The sequence below is a fragment of the Physella acuta genome, unplaced genomic scaffold (assembly GCF_028476545.2).
Source record: "Physella acuta isolate Inbredline_101_S28 unplaced genomic scaffold, ASM2847654v3 ptg000012l, whole genome shotgun sequence".
Classification (NCBI taxonomy): domain Eukaryota; kingdom Metazoa; phylum Mollusca; class Gastropoda; family Physidae; genus Physella; species Physella acuta.
The window spans coordinates 925,591-942,405 of NW_026731532.1; the positions used below are offsets into that span (position 1 = coordinate 925,591).

At 38.5% G+C, this 16,815-nt stretch overlaps 2 protein-coding genes across 2 annotated transcripts in view; one reads left to right on the forward strand and one right to left on the reverse strand.

Annotated features, from left to right (window-relative positions):
• Positions 1–6,240, forward strand: part of LOC131935306 (uncharacterized) — a 50,873-nt gene extending 44,633 nt beyond the window's left edge. Inside the window, exons 5-6 of the mRNA XM_059291695.1 lie at positions 4,426–4,649; positions 5,253–6,240. Of these exons, the coding sequence (XP_059147678.1) occupies positions 4,426–4,649; positions 5,253–5,604 (576 nt within the window). The 3' untranslated portion in view covers positions 5,605–6,240. The remainder of the gene's footprint in view (positions 1–4,425; positions 4,650–5,252) is intronic.
• A 1,223-nt stretch (positions 6,241–7,463) lies between these two features.
• On the reverse strand, positions 7,464–16,694 carry LOC131935322 (uncharacterized). Its single transcript, XM_059291706.1, has 8 exons — positions 16,584–16,694; positions 14,428–14,499; positions 14,168–14,270; positions 13,856–13,923; positions 13,503–13,572; positions 12,724–12,939; positions 11,937–12,158; positions 7,464–11,481 (listed from the first exon to the last, which is right to left on the reverse strand). The coding sequence occupies exons 1-8, from the start codon at positions 16,604–16,606 to the stop codon at positions 8,395–8,397; spliced, it is 3,861 nt and encodes a 1,286-aa protein (XP_059147689.1). The 5' UTR covers positions 16,607–16,694; the 3' UTR covers positions 7,464–8,394.
• Between the last annotated feature and the right edge of the window lie 121 nt (positions 16,695–16,815).

The window sequence follows — 16,815 nt, forward strand, 5'->3', positions numbered from 1 at the left end:
ACACACACACACACACACACACACACACACACACACACACACGCACGCACGCAAATACGCACGCACGCAAATACGCACGCACACACACACACAAATAGAGACAGAGATAAAGAAACTTAAACTCAGTGAAGTGTAAAACGTCGAGATTTGTCGATTGCTTTTGCACGATTTGAATACTTCCTCTATATCTTGTATAAGAGAATGTAAAAAAACAATTTGGATCTTCCGCATAATTATGAATTGGGAAGAGGGGGGGGGGATGAGTGTTTGTGTGGGAGGTCCACTTGTTAGATTTAAATCTCACTTAAATGTTAAATTAAACATTAAACACAGTTAACATGCATGCACAAGGTTTGGATAGAGTAAGATGTTGTTACAACGGGGGGGGGGGGGGTGTCAGTGTTTCTTCCAGACTTTTTTCTCCGGGGGGGGGGGTTGTCAAAAACGATGCGGGTAGACAGTAGAGAGGGATTTCTACAATTCACATTTTTTTTTATTGAAGTCAGTGGCGTAGGCAGGGGGGGGGGGGGGGGGGTTAGGGGGTCGAAATTTTGAGGGGGGGGGGGTGGGTGCAAATCGAAATTTTGTCCCCGGGTAAAAATTGGACCCCCCCCCTCCCCCTTCTTGAGACGATCCTGGCTACGCCACTGATTGAAGTCATGAATGAATGAATCCCTTCCACTATTTTTTTCTCCAGCTTAAAACCTGTCATTAAAGTAATTAAAAACAAGAGTCAATGAACATGACGTCATCACCTGTCACGAGCCCATGACGTCAGATGTGCATTACAACCGGGAAGATAATTCGCCAGATTAACACGTTTTAACATTATTGTCACGTCATCCTACATTAACGTCATGAAAATGAGGTTGAAGAAAGGTAATGTCCTTTTATGATCAGAGTTTCTTCGAGGCATCTCTTCGGGGGGGGGGGGGGGGGGGGTAAAGCCCCCCCGAAAATTTTTTACCGCCCCCCCCCCCCCGAACGAAATGAAATTTATATAATTTATATAGAAAATATATACTTTTAACAGTGTCCGCCCCCCCGAAGAAATTTTACCGCCCCCCCCCCCCGAAGATTTCAAGTGCCCCCCCCCCCCCCCCGGAGAAAAAAGTCTGGAAGAAACACTGTTTATGATCTTGGACCTTTGTGCTTGTAACGATTTCCCACGCCTTTTTATGCTCATTGATTTCATAAAATATTGAGCGGTTGTTGGTTATTTGAGTGTTAGAAGAAAATAATCGATTACAAGTAAAACACTCGGGTCTCGTGGTTTTAGAAATGGTGAATACTACGTATTCAATTCTATTTCAATCAGGTATCGACTTCTAAATCCTGATACTGGAATTAATACAACGTATTCGATTATATTTCAATGAGGTGTCGACTCCTAAATCCTAACACTGACATTAACTCTAAGCCTATCACTAAACCTGACGATAATCTTAAGACCGACCCCCTCCATGACGCTAGTACTGACCCTCTCCCAAACTCTAACTTAGCAGCGATGCCATTAGAAAGTATTGCTTCTTCACGATACTCTATTGACCTATCGAATACTCCATCAATGGGAAGCCAAGCGTCAGTTTCAAAGATGATTTATTAATGTTAGCAAAGAATGAATACATTGTAGCATAATGAAACATTTTCCCCCATGAAATATGATAAAATGAAGGTGTGCTTGTGTAGTATGTATTTGCGCATTTTTTCTGCAAGAGCAATTTTCTTGGAACTCCAGCGGTTATGTATGTGGATACCTCAAAGCACATGCAAAATTTCTATTTGTTTGGAGCTTCGACATATTAGGACGTAACTTTCAAGTTTACTGAAGCTTGTTAAACACATTTTCAAACTTTGGGAAGAATATTTAAAGTACCTTGGCGAAGTATTTTTTTTATCCTAGAATAACTATCACTGTTTTTTAAAGGTCGATTAATTTATTGTGTTAGCTATAAGAAATGCATTCAAATATTGTGTTAACTTTCTAACCCCATATGTGTTAACTTTCTAACCTCATATGTGATTGTGTTAATTTTCTAACGCATATGTGTTAACTTTCTAACCTCATATGTGATTGTGTTAACTTTCTAACCTTATATATGTATACTTCTTGCTATAGACCTATTGTTGATTTTTTAAACATTAAATAGTAAAGTAAGTAGTATAGTTCCCTTTCTTTTCGAACCTGACGGTCCATGGTACAAGTGAAGCTAGGTACATCAGTTTCTGTGACCTCGGCTTAAGAAGGGATAGTGTGGTCAGCACTATGCCTAGCCGCCTTTACTTTCCCTGACGAGAGTTAGGTGGTGCCCATTATATCTTGGTAAACTGAGGGGACGTTATACTGACTTGAACGCCGTCCCCTAAATAAAACGTTAAATAAGTAATCAACAATTCTGCCAACGATTTATCAGATCCTTTATTTTCTCCGTGATTAGGTATGATAAAGCTGGAATCTGGCATAAAGTTCATATTATTTATAATGGTTTTTTTCTTCGGATTTTATCAGGTGAGACTACTATTAACTTAATAAAATTCATGTTTGTTTATTGTAGTGGAATTTTAATTTTAATAAAGGAATTTTGTAAATATAGCTCATTTGCGATATTTTATGTATAATTGTAATTAGTAAGACTAATAATTATTGTATGTAACCAATTAAAATTTGTAATTAATTATTTATTTGAATTTTAGCGAGTTGAGCATATTACATTGATTGGCAGATTGCTGAAACACTAGGTTTATGATTTTAAAAAAAAATTCAACAAAAAATCTAACAGAGAGAATGCCATATTTCAAAAGTTTGAGATTACGACCCATAGCTGGAGATACTTTTTTTTCTAAAAACTGTTAGGTGATTTTGTGGTTATAAATGAAAACGTTTAGATTTTTTTAGTCTAGCAGTAGTTCAAACGCTAGTCCGTTACTGATCTTTTCCAAGTTTGTTTTAGCCTGCCTACTTTTCTCTTTTCTTTGGGATTCCGATCTATTGCTTGTTTCATGGATTTCGCATGGTGTGTCCAATCTATCCCCATTAGCTTTTTTTTTATTTCTTTGCAAACAAATTTTTTTTGTCAAATTAAAAAAAAAGTACATAGATCAGCTTTATTAATTTTCTCAGGCCACATGACGTTAGATATTTGATGCAGGCATCCGTTAAGTAAACTCTTTAAGTTTTAAAAAAAAAAAAAGTTTATGTTACTCTCCACGTCTCAGAACTAAAGAGGATTCTCCTTTACACTAAAACTAAACAGCAATAGGTCATATCATGTGCAGCAAATTCCATCTGCAGATTTACAACTACACGACCAACACCGCACCACAAAGGTCAGCCACTTTACTGACCCCTGGCCTGGAGATAACCCCCGCAGAGTTAAAAGAGGCCAAAGGTCAGTCGAACATGAAAAGTCTCGAGACCTTGAACTTGAGACAAGGGTCAGCCAATGAAACTCAGTTAAAGCTGCTCAGGTCCCAAGTGCTGAGTTTGAACGAAAGTGTACACAAGCTGTTGATGAAGCTGTCAAAGGAAACAGGTCAAGAGGTCAAGGTTCATCCTATAGTGAACGTGGTGCCATCCTACCCGGATGAATCCGCCCCCAAGCCGAAAAACTGTGTCCACTTAGCAAAAGCTCCTCACGGGATCAGTATCTGCACTTACGACCCCAAAGAAGACGTGTGGGTGTCCGGTGCTATTCGGGTAGGTCCTTAACTAGTACATAGATTTTCAACATGAGGCTCGCACACATCACCGCCACTAGGTGCAGTAGAGTTCCGTGGTTTATCACACACATTAAAAATGTAACTTTACTTTACATCCTACTGTCACATAATGAAAATGTAACAAAGCAACAAATTGTGTTTGAACGTTTTCATATTTCAGAATCACAGGTTATGGGAGGCTGATTTGGTGTCGTACATGGTCAAAGTTCTGAAAGTATGAACTTTTTTTTACCAATAACAGTTTATATATATATATATATATATATATATATATATATATATATATATATATATATATATATATATATATATATATATATATATATATATATATATATATATAGGCCTATATATATATATTCTATTTCGTTCAGAGTGGGGGGGGGGGGGGTGGCAGATGAATGGAAGAAACTCTGCCTGCTTTGCCGAGATAATTTAATGGTCTTAAAATACATGTTTAAAATGTTAACACTATTCTACCTGCATATAACATTGTTAGGTTTTCTGCCTGTTATATATGCCTAAAATTATATGGCCTACATGAACCTACACTAAAAGAGAGTGGCATATATACCTATACATACATATATATATATATATATATATATATATATATATATATATATATATATATATATATGTATTAGTAGTGTATGTGTATGAATCTAGTATGAGTTATTATAGACGACTTTATCCCAACTTTAGGAACACCCCAACATGCAGCTTGTGGACCTCGGCGCCAACGTGGGTGAGTACACACTAATGGCCGCGTCCCTGGGCAGGCACGTGGTGGCCGTGGACATCCTGGACAGCAACATCCAGCTGCTCCAGCACTCGCTCAAGCTCAGCAACTTGTCGCACCTGGTTACCGTCGTCAAGAACGCCATCTACAGGGACCGGAGCTTGAAGCTGGGCATCAGACCTGCCCCGTAAGCTCTATGACACTGTCAGCTTTCTGTGTTTCTTCCAGACTTTTTTCTCCGGGGGGGGGGGGGGGGCGATGGGGGGACTTGAAATTTTTGGGGTGGGGTGGGGGTGGGGCTTTGGACACTGTTAATAGTATATATTTGCTATATAAATTCCATTAAGTTCGGAATGGGGGTGGGGGGTGCGGTAGATGAGATGCCTGGAAGAAACTCTGCCTGCTTTGCCTAGACAATTTAATAGTTTTAAAATACATGTTTAAAATGTTAACGCTATTCTACCTGCATATAACATTGTTAGGTTTTCTTCCTGTTAATAGCACAATGATAAGGATTAAGTATTATTAAGAAATAATTTGACAAAATATAAAGAAAATAATATTTTTCCTATACGTTTTTCAAATGTTAAATATGAATACACTATAATAATATATAGATCTATATTTTAAGTTTATTTTTTATTTTATTTTTTTAAAAAAAAAATTGCATATTATTGATTGTGCAGTGTGTTTTCAAATTATTTCACTGAGGAATCACAAAGTACGGCCTAGGCTATCACTAAAACATACATTTAAAACAATTGTTTCGATTTATTTTTTTCACTCACAGAGGCAACATTGGGGGCACGTCTGTTGTGGAAAATCCCGTTGATGGCGACATTGTCCAGTCAATTTGCATGGACGACCTCATTCCTCTGGTCAAGTCTAAGTCTGTCTACGTCAAGATGGACATCGAAGCATCGGAGCACCACGCGCTGGCTTGTGGGAAGGAATTTTTTTCTTCCCTTGACGTGAAAGTCATACAGATGGAGTGGATGGGAAAAACGGAGCAAGCGGCCAAAGAAATTGGGGAGTTCGCTCGCAAGTTTGGCTACACGAGTTTTCGCTTGACCGCTGGGCAGCTCATGCCGAGAAATTTGGATATTTTGTATCAAGGTGATTTATTCTTTGTCAAATCTTGATTTTTGCAATAAAAATATAATATATATATTAACTCTTCTTTTTAAAGATCCGTGGAAACCGCATTAGAGGCAAGCGTGTTTTGGGGGTTTTATTGAAACGTCATCAACCGTTTATCATCTTTTCCTTTTTGTCACCATGACATATTGGGCCGTCACAGAAAGTTCCCTCCATTTTCATTCGTCACTGGCATTTTTTCTGGCAGTCCCCCATGACAGTCCTGCCTTTGCCATTTACTTCCCTGCTGGGCGCCTCCACGTCTCCCTTGGCCTTCCTTGCTTTCTTTTTTTTCTTTGAGGCGTCCCGGTTTGCGCCATTCCTACGATGTCATCTGGATTCTTTCTTAGGACGTACCTCTCCATCGCGATCTTTTTTTTCCAATTATTTCGGAGACTGCTTCTATTTTTACCTCTCCTAGTAATTTATCATTGGAGATGGTGTTAGGCTAGTGTAAGCCTTTTATCCTTTACCAGCATTAAGTTTGGAAATAGTCCAGTGATATTCTGGTGGCGGTTGTTACTTTCCAGCATTCACTGTCATACAGTAACCAAATCAAACGTTCGTAACTGTCGTTTTTGTATTGTTTTATGTATTAGAACTCTCTCTAATGTAAAATTAACACATGTATTGAGCTCTAGAAGGTATACACTTCCTTTACCCAAGAGATCTAAAATTTACTTCTTCTCGGCATCATTAAGGGACGTCATTCTTATTGATTACGCACCATTTTTAATCGCAACAACACACCGTAGGAGTATTAAGAGAGAAAGTGTGTGAGTTAAAGGAAGACAGACATTATCTATGTGCACTTGAATCTTCAAGTTAATCTTGTTAATCTAATGTGTGATTTTGTGAGATTACGCGATATGAACACGTTGTGTTTACGTGAGTACTGATTCCATCGACTGAGTAGCTGAAAGTGACGTGATGTACACATACAAGCATGTCATATTGCTATAGTGATTTATAAATAAATTGTGTATATATAATATTCATTGAGATTGTTTCTGTTCTTCCACATGCATGTATAATAATATATATATATATATATGTATATGTGTGTGTGTCGGCCTACATAAGCCTATAATTTAAATATATGCCACATACGCGACGCGTACATGTATGTGTATAAATTTTAATCACTGCATGCTTAATTAACGATGTTTATCTTTAGTCTGTTAATAATACTGTTAAAAGTAGCATTGTTTTCTCTATAGTTAGCACGTTTACGTCATGGTGTCATCCAAAACCCCTTGTAATAATAATTGTCTATTCGTACTTGAAAAACTATTTAACTTTAATTAATCATTGGAACTGGTAAAAAAGCATTTTTCTTCTGTACATTTTGCCTTTTTTTTGCCTCGGTGTCGCCCCCTTTAATGGTGTCACCCGGTGCGGTCTGCACCCGCCCTCGCTACGCCTCTGGTTTTAGCCGTATCACACCAACGGCTTTAGAGTTTCTTTCAGTGATCTCTTTGTTGCCCACACAATGAAGGAGTTGATTCTCGATTGATTTGATTATTAAAGTGAAATTAAACATTTCAGTTCAGTAAGAGCGCACTCAGATCTGATGGGTACCTGACTCAAGTTGGGGAAAATATAGTCGGCGAGGCAAAGTGCTGACCACACCGTCCCCTTCATATGGACAAGTCAAGAAACATGAACTTTACTTACATCCGACCTTGGGATCTTTAGGTCGAAAAGAAATCTATAGCTTTTCTAAAGTATGCACTCTACTGCTAAACCTCACTGTCCAGCATTAAGATCGAACTGCTATACATTCCACCACTGCACCCAAACCTGTTTGTTATTTAACCACATGTGTACGGTAAAGAAAGAATACCAGGCAATATTTGATTTCACATCAACATTTATAATTTGCGTGTAACATAAAACAGCATGCTGTAATGACTTAAGTTATAGTTAACTTATCACAACATTATGTCTACATCTTTCAGTAGCATCACTCATAAAAATATACACAGGTTTTTTGTTGGAAATATATCAGTCATGCATGACCCAAACTTCACACAACAAGTCTTTGTTGGTAACACACCATTCATCTATAACCTAATTACAAACTAGGTTTTTTTGTTTGGAGCACACGTTTTGCACTGCCCAAATAACACACAAGGTTTTGCTGATACAAGGGATAGCACAATTATACTGACCAAAATTACACACAGGATTTTAATAGTAACACATCAGACATTCATTAGCCACAGAGGATCAAACCCTCATCATACAAACTGATCTACTGAGGTAAAACCAATTACCTTAAACCATGAAACAAATATATCATCACATCACTTTGAATTACAATCCCATGATTCTTATTTTATTTTTACCTTAACTTGAAGTTAACATTTTCTTTAAACAACAAAGAAAAATTGTTAACATTCTATTTTTAGAAGACATCAAATACGACCCTGAGTAGAATAAAGTAAAAAGAACACAGAGCAACATTGAATAAAACGTTTTACAGAGATCGCTGTAGGTTGTGTTAACATAATGTTTTCAGAATGAGCTGCGTGTTAACAAAATATTTACTGCATATATGAGGCAGCAGAGTTGACCTGAGAATACAAGGGGAGCTAAATCAGTATATGTATCCTACATACAGGAGCTTAAACAGTATATGTATCCTAAATACAGGAGCTAAACATTCTGTGTGTACAAGCGCTAAGATATTGACTAGGTAGGTGGGAGTGTTAGATTCTGTTTTAATTTAAAACTTACAGCATTACCGATCACAAAAGTACACTTTTTATATAGTAAAAAAAGATGACTGTTTAACCTAAATTTGACACAGCACTATCAAGGTGAAGGTTACTACCTTCAGGGCCTTGACCACTGCCCAGCTTACTTGCCATGACGCCTATGTCATACCCTGGTATAGCAGTAAAGCCTGGGGCAGGAGAACACACGGGTACACTGTTAGAAAAGCCTAGGCCGGGGTACAGGACGGGGGAGTTGAGTAGAGACAGGTAGGTCTGGAGATCACTGGCGGAGACCCCCAGCAAGGCAGCGTGTTCCTGAGTCAAAGAGATACTTGGCACGTCAAGGATTGCCTTCCCTGAAACTTGACTGCCAACATTGTTCATTCCTGGCTCAACATTTTCTTTCCTGTTTCTCTTCGGGAACTTCAATGGTGGAGCTTTGGTGAAGGTTTTGGTGAAAGACTGTGGCTTGGCTTGGGGTAAATGCCCAACTTTTGTTTCAACCAGGACCTGATTGTTGTCTACAGGCGAGGTAACTGTGTCCACCACAGAAGGTGAGTTATGAGTGAATTCTGTGACTGATGACTTGGTGGTTTTCTTTGGGAATTTTAAGGGCGGAGCTTTAGTAAATAGTTTAATGTTTCTAGTTGTCTCCCTTGGTTTGCTTGTGGTTTCCTTCTCCGTGGTGACATTTGTTTCTGAAGTACTATGTGTGAAGTTGTGGGTCTCTGGTGCGACTGCACCACATGGCAGCATAGTGTATTGCTCTGAAGCACATGGGGTTATTGTGGGTGGCACTGAAGCACACTGAGCCATTGTGGGTAACCCTGAAGCACACTGAGCCGTTGTGGGTAGCCCTGAAGCACACTGAGCCATTGTAGGTGGTATTGATGGTTTTAAAGCACCAGGGGCCACAAGGTGTTGTCCATATGGCACTGATGTAATAGGGGTCATTGTGGTTGGCATGGATGGTTCTGCAACACAAGGGGTCAAGGTGGGTTGCACAGAAGCACAAGAAATCACAGCACACTTCCCTGAAACCATTTCACCTCCAATCACAGTTAACCCAATGTTTCCTGTGGTTTGTTTCAGATGACGGCCTTCATCATTTCTACTGCCCTTAGCGCCAACATCTGCGGCACCAACAACTTTGTTTGGCTTCAGACATTTCTCCTCCCTCCTGGCCCCTTCCCAGACAATCTTCTCCACACCACACCCCACAATGCTCTTCTTATCACAAACCTTCCCTCCCTCCTCCTCCTGTGGTTTCACCCCAACATCCCCTCCACCTTTCCCTTCCATCTCCAACCTTTTCTTCTCTTTAAACATCTCCAGAATGGTTTTCCCCGGCACCTGACCGGCGGACTGCGCCCCGCGGTTCTTCTGCTCCAGCTCCTTCTGCATTCTCCTCTCTTCTTCCTGAACCATTTGCTCTCCAGCCACCCTCTCCTCCAGCTTGGCTTGCAGCTGCTTCATCTCCTCAGCTCTCAGCTCATCAAACTCACGACGCTGCTTCTTGCCCAGCAGAGACCTCTCACTTGCATAAAGATCTACTTCATCTTCCCAAGTTTCCTCTACATTCACATTCTTATACCCTACATAGCAACCATCTATATCACAATCTGTGTTATCACTTTTTTCATTATGCTTCAATTCATCATCATCATGAAGTCCGTAACGAATAACTGCTTTATATGTATCCATATTCTCAATGAACTCTGACCCGAAATTCGCATGCCGCCAGCGATTAACTATTCTTAGATTTTCTAAATCAGATTTTTCATCTTCTAGCTCGCCTTCAGGGGTGGGGTTATCCGAGCCACCCTGAACACTACCCTGGGGGATGCTGACAGAGGGGACACTACCCTCAGCGTGCTGGGCAGCGGTTCTCTCCCTTCTCTCACCATGGCGATGTGCCTGTTGCCTCGGGTGGTGGCCGCTGTAATCATAGTGGTGCTGACCATCATGCCTGTAGTGTGTCCTGCCTGCTGCACCTCCGGAATCTTTACCCCGCTTGTCCTTACCGTGATAGCCGGGTCCTCTAGCACTGTCCACTCTCTGTCCAGTTCTGGAGTAACCGGCACCATCTCTCCTCTTATCCTCTCTCTCAGCCTGCCTCAAACCATTGGCCTCAAGTAAAGAACCCCCACCAGTCTGGTTCAGCCTCTCTACACCATCAGTCTCCTTACACACTCCATCATCAACAACATCTCTCCTTACCTCCTTCTCACTGTCATTCTTACTTTCATTTCCTGGAGGTAACCTATCAACATTTTTCTTCTCATCACTAGTATTATTACCTCTATTATCTTTTCTCTGACCAACACCATCTCTATAACCACTTCCATATCTGCTGTCTCTATAGTATTCATTTCTTCCATCTCCATGGTAACCGCTCCTATGTGTACTATCTCTATAGTAACCAGCCCCCTGCTTTGTGCTGTTTCTATGATAACTACCTCCTTGACTAGCATTGTCTCTGTGGTAACTGTTCCTGCTATCTCTATGGTAACTATCTCCCTGCTTTATGCCATCTCTATGGTAACTGCTTCTAGTCCTATCTACAGAGTCATGTGATTTTACATCCTTGTTTGGTCTATCTTCCCCATCCTCTTCTGTTTTTTGCTCAGTCTCTGAGCAAGCCAAGCTTACTGTGTCTTTTTTCCCATTATCCGCCACCCTCTCCATCCTTTTTGGTTCCACACTGCCACCCACATTGTCTGTAGCGTGTACTATCTTCTCAACTTTCTCCACTGATTTCACCTCCTCGCTTCCTTGCTTTTGGGCCGTATCATTTCTAGCCTCAGAGCCTTGGGCATTTTTGTCTTGAGCACTTTTGTCATGAGCACTTTTGTCATGAACACTTTTGTCATGAACACTTTTGTCATAGCTTGATGGATGGGCTTGGTGCTCTAATTTGCCAGCTCCCACGTGCTTTTTCCGATCATGAGGGTCATGTCTTGTCAAGTGGCCATGACTTTTACCATGGCCATGACCTCTACCGTAGTGGTGACCTCTATCGTAGTGGTGACCTCTGAACTTGTCACTCTTCTTGCCTTGGTGATGCTCATCTTTCTTTGGTGACCCTTTCTCTTTTTGATTGTCCTTGACCTCTGCTAAACACAGTGAGGTTGAAACTGGGATTGGAACACGGAAATCCTGAAGAAGAAAGAAAAAAGCATTAAAATTCACGTGTGTGTGAAAACTATCAAGTTCATGCTATCATAATTAAGTACCTAAACTATTACTATTTTCCACTCTCTCGTGTACGGTCATTACTGGCTCAAGGTTTCTGTTCATTAGCCAGACTGGAAATGTCAAGAACTGAGCAATGCTCAAACCAATGTTTCCACCAGGCTTTTGCTTCCTACCCCATTGCAATCACCTGGTTTGGAGAGGCATTTCAGTCAGAGCAAGACCTACAGTCTTGATGCCAGTTTTTGAACTGCTGCCTCTCAGGTTAGCAAGTGTGCTGTCAACCACTAGACCACTCCACCACTACTATTTACCATTTAAAGGTCACAGATGAGGTCATAATGACATAACCCTGGGGTTCTGTCTCTGTCATAAAACGAAGTATTAAAATTACAGAGGACACAAAAAGTAGTACTTACAGCATTCACCAAATACTTGTTTTTCTCTTGTTCCAGATCTATTATCCCACCTCTGGCTTTCTGTCGCTCATACATCTCTGCCATTCTCAACTGCTGCGCCCTGAGTTCAGGAGGAAGGACAAATTCTTCTGGGTTTTCTTCTTTCTTCACATTATCCCATTTTATGGACAAAGACTCTTCATCTAATGGCGTCCTGCACATGGGACAAATTACTGTCTTATCCTGAAAAGTGGCACAGAGAGAATTGATTCATTTATAACCCAAAACTATCTCAATACAGGTTGATAGAATTTAGATAAAAAATAAAATCTTTATTCTAAAATCAACAATTACTGCCAAAATGAATTCAAATAGCAAAATATCTCTGTACAAGAAGAAAAATATGTATATGGACTAAATTTGCATCTGTGGGGTAAGGTGTTAGATAAGATGGACATGTGTAATAAACAAGGTGCTAAACAGTCTATAGTGCATGTAATGTTAAATTAGGTTAATTGGTAGAAAGAAAACAAATAAAGTGAATGTGAAAGTGACTGGTAAAAAGAGGTGAGACAAAAATAAAAACAATGACAGGCTTTTGAATTTTTTTTAACAAGATTTTTTTTTAAATATTATAAAAAAAAAATTTCTTTTTAATGTTCATCGGGTGGAGTGCTTTTATGTAAACTACACAAATTTGAAAAAAATAAAAATGTAAACACAAAGATAATTTATTTCTGCAACATGCATTGAAAATAATCATTTAAATTTTGCATCGTGAAAATAAACAACGAATCAAAATAAATACCTCTGAAGTTGTTTCCAAATGTCTCCTCTCAAGCCCTTGGTTCTTCTCCTCCTGCAGTTGAGCTTGACTGTGCTGCAGATATTCATACAGGCACGCGCTGTGGAAGTAATGGTAGCAGGATGTACGGTGGAAACTGTCTTGCTCTCGGAAGTGTTCAAGACAGACAACACACGGACAGCGAGGGATGTTGCCATCAGTCAAACTGTCTTTTGCCATCTGTTGAAATCAGAAACAAAAATCAGATCAGGGCTTCAAGACAGTTATAATAAATTTATCATTGTATGTGTGGTAGCAGTTAACTCCTTGCTTGTAATATACAGCTATATGTAACTAAAATATTGGACCTTATCAGAGGATGCAGATAGTGTGCATGTACACAATGATTACCTGATTGGTTAACCTCAGCACTTACCTGCCATCTATGCATGGACAGATCTGAGCATGTGCACTTAGACATACAGATATATAGACCAGACATACAGATATATAGACCAGACATACAGATATATAGACCAGACATACAGATATATAGACCAGACATACAGATATATAGACCAGACATACAGATATATAGACCAGACATACAGATATATAGACCAGACATACAGATATATTGACCAGACAGAGACGCCATTAGGGCTTAGCATGTAGTAGAGATAAGCTGCTGACTGAAGTCATAAGCAACTCAGAAAGACAACCATTTTATAGAATTTATTGATAATTTAGGAAGACAGTTCAACCCAACATATTATAAGAGACACAGTGCACAAATTTGTTACCTCAATTAGGGTGAACAGTATCACTTCACCTTTGAGCTCATCAGCTTTAGACACCATGGCCTCCTTCAAGCTGTGAAAGATTGAAACAGGAAGCTGTATGTAAACAGTGAACACAGATTTAACTAGATCATGTAGTAGCAGTGAAAGGATACCTGATGACTGCCCTTAGCAATTAAATAATAAATTTGCATTATGTCCCTTGTTGCCAATAGTAACTTTAATTAAGTAACTTAATAGGAAACTGAATTCTATCATGCAAGGTTTAACTTTAACAGAGAGGCATTCTAAAAATTCACCCAACTGTCAGGGATTACACAGTTCAAACATCAAACCATATACACATCTGTTAGTACCTTGCTATCTCTTCTTCACCCAGACCACGGGGATTTCGAATTTCAATTTCTGGTGGCTCTTCAGGGTACTGAAATTAGAATAAGAGCTATATATGAGCATTTAATGTTTTATTAGAATGATGATGTTAATATGGAATCCAGTTTTATCAAATACAACACAGACATTTATAAGCAAATTAATACAAAGCTAAGATGTTCTAATGGAGAATGCAAATACCAGTGGTACAGTGATACAATATTGTTAGTTTTTTTGTCATATTAAACTGGTTATGAATTATTTTTAGAAAGAAATAGAAGATTCTAGTGCATCACCTTTGAGCCTGGTATGAATACAAGAGTCATGCAAACAAACTGTTTCTTTGTGTCATCCCCTGTAGCTGGGTGTAGCAAAATTTCAACTGTATCCACTGACCCACTAAAAACACAGAAGAATATAGCAGTTCAAATTAAAATTTATTTTACTTAAACATGAAGGTAAATTAGTTAAAAATGAAAAGATTGTAAACTTTTTATGTTTCAATAACCTAATGGATAAATTCAGAAAATGTTGGAAAAAAAATTGAACAACTTACTCATTATTTCTGGTGCATTTTAGCTCATTTATATAAATAGCTTCTAATGTTTCAATCTCCATTTCAAGTGAACTGCAATTTGAAATTTTAAAATAAAAACTAAATGATTAGACCTAGTTCTATACAATAAAATTTAATAATTAGTACACCTGGGAAAAAACTCACTCTTAAAATTAAGGTAGATCTATTCTAATGTAAATGTCTATCACTAGATCTATGTCATGTGTCAAATAGTGACAATAATAAAATTCCTCTTTACTTTTTGACCTAGCGATCCTTGGCCAGATGAAGTTAATATATTCCTTGATCTCAGTGCATAAAGAGATAGTGTGGTCAGAACTATGGCTAGCCATCTTTACTTTCCCCAATGTAAGTCAGGCACCCATCAGAGCTCAGTGGACTCAGGAAAGTCCTACAGTCACAAGTCCAAACCAAGATCCGAACTTGAGACCTTCAGGCTAGCAGCAAAAGGCTACTATTCGACCACACCGTCCCCATTGTTCAATAGCAAATAGTGAAATAAGTAATGAATCAATGATTAGGGTCTAGTCCTTAGGCTCTTATTATTAATATTAATAATAAATTAGGCCGCATTTGCGAGGCTAGCGACACGTTACGCTAAATCTTTACCTTAGGTTACATGCTATCTAAAAACAATAGATATCAGGACTGCCCAATATTTTTCGTCTTAGCAATTTAATGTTGGCATATATCTAAATCTAGATCTAGTTTAAGTGTTTTATTTCAACACCTAAGAATCTAGATTCTAGTACTTGCAAAAAGGCAGTAGAGTGTTAGTAGTAGATGATTGTCCTAGATCTAACTAAATCAAACTGCTCTTTAGTAAGTTGTTTTTACAGCTATCTAGCATGCGTCATAGTAGATCTAAATCTTTATTAGTAAGCCTTTTAGAACTTTTAAAAATGACCAGACTGTTTTTCAATTTGCTTGAAAGTGGGAGGGGGGGGGGGAAGAAGTATAGGCACCAACGATCTCGTGAACTTGTGTTCATTCGATGACATGTGCTATAGGCCTGCTGAACTCACAGTAACCCCTCCGACAGTGGTGGGATTTTCACCCGCGGGATAGTAAACCAAGCAATCATGCAAGCGACGATGTTTGGAAATTTTATTTACAATTAAAAAATCACACGTCATGTTTTTAGTATAAAAAAAAATTTGTAAAAATAGACACTAATACAGGTTGTTCTAGCCCCGGGTTCGAACTCGGAGCTTCAGGACTATGAACTACAGCTGCCACACTGTTGACTAGACCACACTCAATGTGTTAGAAAAGGAAAAAGTAAGCATTCACAATCACAACATACAATGACTCTAGAGTCTAGATCTAGAATAGATCTAGGTAAAACCTTAGTTTAGCGTCGGTTATTATTCCGGAATCGTATAGCAGTAAAAAACAGTAAAACAATGCCAAAGTCTGTCACACACTTCCGGAATTCACCGGAAGTACTGTAAACCATACTTTATTTGGCGTCATCTTTTATTTTTACACAGAATGTTTAAAATTTGGATAGATTTATTTTTGTAATCATTTTAACATTTTGTAATCATTTTTACTATTTTCGTAATCTAGATTTTTTTACTTGGCCTAGCAGCTAGATATCTAGCTAGATCTAGATCTAATTAATTAATGGTCGCAAATCCGCTGCAAGCAAAAAACATTAAAATATTACTATATTAGGCCTACATTTGATTTCATTATTTATAGGCCCTAGGCTATTTATATTAATATATTTATTTTTAGATCTACTAATTTAAATCTACTATTATATTTATTCTTGTTTCCTTTTGTCGATTAAACTTAAAAAATTAAAACATTAATTTACTACAATCGACTTTCAATTTATTTATATTTCAATGGTCAAATAAACCATTGTTTACCGTAACTCTAGTTACCGAAACTCAACAAACATTACCCGATAATTTCCGACGCTAAACTAAGGTAGATCTAGATCTATCTTCAAATCTTGACTTGAGGCTTGAAGTCAATAATCTTGGACTTGGTCCATTGACCGGTCCGGTGTACCGAGTACCGGGTGTAGTCACCACTGAGAGTTGTGGTGCTTAGGGCCTAACTAATGGAAAAAAAATAACTATGTAGTCATATTTTCCCCATAATCTCACATATTTACTCACTTCTCGGCGAAATCGTCAGTCATTTTGATATCAATGGTGAAGTTACGTATTAAAAATCTAAATCTGATTGAAATAGGCCAAGGAAAGATTACACAACCAAAATATTGCTGTCAATGCATAGCCAGATTTTGCATGGAAATGCTGCTTTTATAAATAGTGACTAGAATCTAGATCTAGATCTAGATCTAGTCTATCTAGCTCTGTGTCGTAATGACATTTATTATAATAGACA